The sequence below is a fragment of the Thalia democratica genome, chromosome 4, assembly GCF_965202585.1.
Source record: "Thalia democratica chromosome 4, ktThaDemo2.hap1.1, whole genome shotgun sequence".
Lineage (NCBI taxonomy): Eukaryota > Metazoa > Chordata > Thaliacea > Salpida > Salpidae > Thalia > Thalia democratica.
In genome coordinates this window covers 26,614,166-26,620,948 of record NC_139168.1, presented here as the reverse complement: position 1 = coordinate 26,620,948, position 6,783 = coordinate 26,614,166, and the positions used below count along the sequence as shown (strand labels likewise).

The 6,783-nt window shown below is 25.8% G+C and overlaps 1 protein-coding gene across 1 annotated transcript; it reads left to right on the top strand.

The window, feature by feature from the left end:
* The first annotated feature begins 3,232 nt into the window (after positions 1-3,232).
* On the top strand, positions 3,233-6,041 carry LOC145834686 (ovomucoid-like). Its single transcript, XM_082942182.1, has 3 exons — positions 3,233-3,742; positions 3,982-4,134; positions 5,573-6,041. The coding sequence occupies exons 1-3, from the start codon at positions 3,246-3,248 to the stop codon at positions 5,829-5,831; spliced, it is 909 nt and encodes a 302-aa protein (XP_082798308.1). The 5' UTR covers positions 3,233-3,245; the 3' UTR covers positions 5,832-6,041.
* Positions 6,042-6,783: the final 742 nt, after the last annotated feature.

The following is a 6,783-nucleotide window of genomic DNA, read 5'->3' as shown; positions in this document are numbered from 1 at the left end:
TTTTTTTTGTAAAAACTTCATATAAAGTACTAAAATTACAAAACTAATAGCTAGGACGTCTGAACGCTAACACAGCGTTTAACTATTACTTTACTTTTTTTAATGTATGCTAATAAAATTATCAATTTTGTTTTAAAAATAAACTATTCTTCTTAAGTATGTTTTTTTTCTTATTTGTAAAAAGTATTTGTATTTAATATAAATTAATTTTTTATCGCGTTAAAATGAAATAAATGTTATAGAAAGAACAAACAAAATAAATTTATAAATACTGAAAAGTGAAATACTAAGTTTTATGTTGTTTATGTTTGTGTATTTAAAAACTAAAACTTAGAACACTGTAGCTAATAAAAATAGCTAACTAAAAAGTAATATGTATAAACTTTAAAATGTATTTGTTCTGTAATAATTTCAAAATTTTCTCTTTGAATTGTTTTTAGTTTTATTGAACGTAAACAAGTAATCAGTCTTTAATTTGATACTGTTTATTTGTAGTTTTTTACAACTTACAAGCTGTTTTTCTGAACTACCATACTCATACAAACAAAAGTTTTACGATCTGTTTTTGTACCGTTAATACAAACAACTCTGTAAGAGTTATAGTTTCATCAATTTAAAAAAAAACTTTATAACTTAAAGGTACTAATTGCATTTGAAAAAAAATTGAAAATAAATTAACAAGCGTGAGAAAAATTTATATTGTGTAATTTAAAGTACTGTGGTAACCATCAAAATATTGATAGAATTTAACAATTTAAAAATATAGTTTACCTTGTTGAATTTATACATAAACTTTAAATGATTTTAAAACTTCAGTTAAGTTAGTAGTTACATATAACTTTTAGAACAATAAAATAAACGTATATAAGATATTTTGATTATATTTTGACCTTTATCTTTAAAGCTCAATATAAGTTTTAAACAAAAAATATCTTTTGTATTTCACAGTTGTTTTCATATAAAAAATATAATTTAACTGAAGTTTATAATGAAACAGTTTTAATATAACTTCTTAACATTTGGTAGCAGGAAAAAATATTTAAAAAAAAAAAAAAAAAGTTTACATAAAGTAAAAAACAAGTATTAGCTGTGCTTGTGGTTATAAAATATTATAAACAGTTTAAATAAAAGTAACATTTTGATTTTGCAACTACGTTATTGAAATTAAACAGGAAATAAAATTTTACTTTTTTTGTAGGTTTTATATTCGTTTAAAAACTTTTTCTTTGCAGTGCTTTCGAGTTTTTTAATAGAACTTATCCAAAGTTATGATAAACTTTATTTAGATGGATTATTTTAATCTAAATTAAATTTTGGGTTTTTAATTGAGATTGTTAAAGTTGCTTTTTACTTCATAACACCATAAAATATTTAAAACTTGTTTATAACAGTTCTTAAAATGTATTTTTTTGTAAAATTTTAGATATAGTTTTGTTATCTTCAAATTAAAACTTAGTATAGATGGTTTAAGCGGAATACCTGATTAATGTTAAAAGGTAATCTCATACACAAAAAAACGTGTTTCATTGTTTGTATACTATTTTTTTGCTTGTTTAAATCAAACTTTTAGTTGTTTTAAAAGATGTAAAAACTACATTTTGAAATAAACATCTGTAAAAGCTTTCACAACTGGTTTTATTGTTAAAATTAAAACTTTAACTTGTTAAACTCGCTCTTACTCTTAAGTTTTAAAAAGATTTTAAGTTGTTTCCAATTACTAACTGCTGTAAACAGCAAATAAAGTAGAGTTTTGTTGTGTAAAAAAAAACTTTAATACAAGTTAAATTTAGCTAAACTACAATTAAGTTAAAACACAGTTTTTTTATAAAGATATATTGAACTATTAAATACAATTTTTTTAACGCCTTTAAACTTTTTATGCTTAAAAGCACCGTTAAAATGTTTAATCAAAAAGATTTTAAACAAAAAGATCAAAAAGAATTTTTACGCAAAATCTTTTGCACTCAACACTATCTTCAACTTGCTTATATAATTGGTAGAGTTTTTTCTAAAACCTAAATTTTGATCAAATAACTCCAGATCAAATCATTAAACTGTGATTGAGTGTTAAATGTGTAAAAATGCTTCCCGTACAAGTTTTTTCTCTATTTATAATTGAAAAAATATATGTGCTAACTTGAAATCTAAAACCTGTAATCTACTTTCAACCGCACTAAAAAATAAGCTCAGTAAATTATGCTCTAATTATTTTTTATCAAAGTTTCAATAGAACAAGGTGCTAAAAAATATTTTTTTTTTAAAGCATTTACTAAAATTATACCTTTAATGTTCTAAGTCAAACGTTTGATAGTAAGTAAACCTTATTCTTAACACAGTAAAATTCAGAAAGTACTATTGATAACAATACATAAAAATATAAATTAAAAATAATAATTAGCTTAAAACAAAAACATATGACTTTTAAACTACACTATTAGCTTTGTTTAAAAAAAAAAAAATAAAGTTTATAGCTGTATAACTTTAAACTTTAAGTAGGCTTCAGTTTAATACAGACATTTTTTTAGTCATTTAAAACTTATATAAATAACTGTTTTACAAGACAAACAGCAATGTTTTGTACATTATATATTAATTTTAGAACTTTTTTGCAAGTTCTAGAACTTTAGAAGTATTCAATGTAGGTTTTGTGTTTTTTTCAGAAATTAAAGTAAAATACTTATCTATTGACAACAAAAGTCTTGTATTTTTACATATGTGACAAATACAAAGTAAAAATTATTTATAAACTAGTATAATATAATTTTTACATATTAATAAGTTATTTTAATTTTATTCATGTAAAACAAAAAATTAAACTTTCTCAAATTACATATTATTTTAATAGTACCATAAAATTGAAAAAAAAAATTTAAAACGAAAAAAGCATGAAAGTTTTTTCAAAGATATTGAGAAAGCAATAAAACTTTTAAAAACAAAAACTGGGATTTTTACAGTACTAACTACTTAAAAACAGTATTTAGCACACAAGCTGTTTCTACGTGACAAATATTTCTATTTCCGCATCATCACTTTAATAAACACTATAAATTCAATAAAATTTTCTCAAAAAACAAGGAAACTGGCTCATGCGCTGTCGCAACTGAAACCACACAGCAGTACTGCTTAAGTCACGATTATCATTACAGCCGGAAGGCCAATGCTTATTGCCTTTTTCACTTTTGTTTCGTATATAAATCAAGCATTTGGAAGTTCAAACACACAAAATAAATAAAAAATAATCAAGTATGAAGTCATTTATAGTTTTAAATCTTCTTTTTGCATGTTTCTGTTCGATAGCTGCCGTCGAGCTTATCAGAGAAAAAGACGATGAACTCTACCTGAACAAGTTCTTCTGCAAGCTGCTCTCCTCAAACGTTCTTCGATGCGGATTCAAGTACGAACCTGTTTGCGGCACCAACAACAAAACCTACACGAACTACTGCTACCTCGCCGCGGCCTCGTGCCAAAGTTCCACCAAGCCCCTTCAGCTGGCGAGCCACGGCAAATGCGAGTCCAAAGACTGCGCTCCATTCTGCACTGAGGAGTACAATCCGGTCTGCGCCACCAACGGGGTCACTTACAGCAACAAGTGTTATTTTGAAAAGGCGCTTTGCGAAGCAATAAAGAAGGGTGAGAAAAAGTTTTCAATCAAGCATTACGGTAGATGCCCCGAATGCCCCAAACCTTGCTTGAAAATATACTTGCCCGTGTGTGGTTCTGACGGAAAAACATACAGTAACATGTAGTATTTTACTTCAATTAAGCAGTTTTTTAAATTATTTCAGTAGAATATATATAATTAATGCTATAATTAGCTTCAATAGCTAGCTATTATAATTATAACTAACAAATATTATTAAAACATATAGTTTTTTTAACAACTTAAGGAGAAAGCTTTTAACAAAAATTACTCTTTTATCCAACTTCGATCGAAATGAAACTTAATTTACTTCAAAGTTTTATAAAAATTTAATATAATAGGTGCGAACTAGGAAATGCACAATGTATGGCACGGTTAGCAGGAAAAGAAGTTCCCGAGTATGCATACAACGGAAAATGTCAAAAATGCCCTAAGTTTTGCTTGAAAATATACAAGCCTGTTTGTGCAACAGATGGAAAGACGTACAGCAATAAGTAAGACTTAAAAAAAAACTTAAATTTAGTTTAAGTTTTTAAATGTGTACTAGTTTAACATCTACTTTCAACTAAACAAAAATAATACAAACTTTGTTTCTTTGTACACCATATGTTGCTAAAAAGCATTTAATTTTTAAACAATATAGTGTATAGTTATTTGCCTTAACTAAAAAAGAATGCTCAATTTACTGGGATTTAAAGAGCTTATTTAAACAACATAGTGTATAATGTGTACTTTTTATCTGTAGTTATTAAGCGTTTCTGAAATTTAATTATGCACTAAAAAAATTTTCAGATATGACGCGCGCTAACGTCATGGGTCGGTCATTTATTGGGTATCCTTTTATGGGTATCCTAGTTGCAGCAGAAGGATACCCAGAAAAAGACCTACCCCCCGGTCGGTCTTTTTATGGGTATCCTTTTTAAAAATTTAACAATTTTATGTCGACGTGACGTATTTTTTCAACTTTTTTGAACAATTTATTTTTTAAAGTCATATTACGTATATTTTTTAAACTTTTATGTACAATTGTATTTCTAAATCTTTTTACGTATTTTTTTTTCATGAAATTGTTTAATTTCTTTAAACTTAAATTTTACTTTTATAACTTAAAAATCTTATTTAAACTGTTTTAATGTTGAAATTTAAAAGGATACCCATAAAAAGACTTAACACTGCTTTGAAACTTTTCATATGTTCTTATTTTAACTAAATGTTATGTTTTTCTGTTATATTTAACTTAAATTTTTTTATAAACTAATTGCTACTTCATTTAGAAACATACTAATTTAAACAATTAACTTTAAAACTTTGCTTATACATATCAACAATACTTATAAAATAACACTAACAAATCACATTTTTAAACAATTTTTATCATGTAAATCTAAAAAAAGTTTTTAAAGCTCAATTTCTGTTAAAGTTTCAAAGGCCTAGCCTCAACTTTTAAAGACTATAGTAGCACTTATTAAGTTATAAACAAGCTTTTATACATATAAAGTTTTAAATTAAGCTAATAGACACCTTTCTAAACACTTTTACAGCATTTGAAACAATTTAACATACCATAAATAAGTTTATAATAAAAAAATTTTACATAGATTTACTGTGTAAACAATGTAATTTTGTTTTGATCGATTCTACATTGTTTGCTATAATTAGAAAATGAAAAATTTATCCAAGTATTTTGATGACGTCATTAAAATATATAAACTGAACAATTTTGCAAAAAAAAAAAAACTGCTGCAACTAGGATACCCATAAAAGCATACCCATAAAAAGAACTAATGTGATAGAAGTATGGAACAATTAAGTATGATAGAGTAAGCTGCTCCACACCCGCTACGACGTCATCAGTCGTAGCCACTTGCGCTGACGTTATATAGTGCTAATAATATTTTGATGATAGACAGTTCTTTAAATTTTAAACTACAGGTGTGAATTAGAAAAGGCCCAATGTTTAGCGAGAAAGGAAGGAAAGAAAGTGCCTGTGTTCGAAAGCGAAGGCAAATGCGAGTGTCCCAAATACTGCCCTTTGTATTACGACCCAGTGTGCGCGTCTAACGGTAGAACTTACTCAAACACTTGCTTCTTCAACATTGCAGTCTGCAACGGGGCAAAAATAACAATCGTTCACCCTGGAAGGTGCGGAAAAGATGATATTTTAAAAGTTGATGAAACTTTAAGCATTTAAAATTCATTCTGTCATGTTTGTTTTGGATTTAAACTTTTCTCTTAAAGTTTTTAGATTTTTAGAAACGTATCAAATATTTAATGAAAACATTTTTTTGAAATTTTAAATAAATTTCTAAATTAAAACAAGTTTAGTTGATGTTAGTTCGTTCAATAAGTATTAATAAACAAAAAATCCATTGCAAATTATTAGTTTTTATATTTAAAAACTTTTTATTTAAATCCTACATTATCAGCTGCCACTTGTTATTAATGAATTAAAATTGCGCGGTTAGAAGTGTTTTGCAAAATTTTTGCGTGTGGCTTTCTATCTGAAAAACTTAAAAAAAAATTTAATAGTTTTTATATAGCATTAAACTTTTAAAGCTAGAACAGTTTTGTTTTTATTTCAGTTTTCTAGAATTCAAAAAACTAAGTTTGTTAGACTTACCAAAAACTTAAGTGTTTGGTACTAGATTTTCGTAAAAAAGTTGTCACGTAACAGTGTTAATGAATACAAAGTAAACATTGTTTTGAAATTAATTAAATTTGTTATCGGTATAATTTTCTTAGCTTTAAACTAAACAAACCTAACAATTTACACTAGTTTATTTACCTTACAAAATGTTAATTAATAAAAGTACTTGTTTCTTTTCTGTAAAAGTTTAAGTTTTTATCATAAACTAAATTATTAATGTATGAAAAAGGAGCATACCTAATTCAAGTGTTCTTCATAATTACCTTTTATGTTCAATGTCAAATTTATAGTTTTTTTAGACAAATTGCATTTATAAAAGTAATAACTTAGGACTTTTCCATAACCAAACAGTTGAATACTATTTGTAAAGTTTTTATATCCCATCTATAAATATTTTATATGGACAAAATACATATAGCTTAAAGTTTAAATCTACCGAAAAATCTCAAATTCGCATTCAATCTTACGTACAAAGCATTCATTATTTGATAAAGGA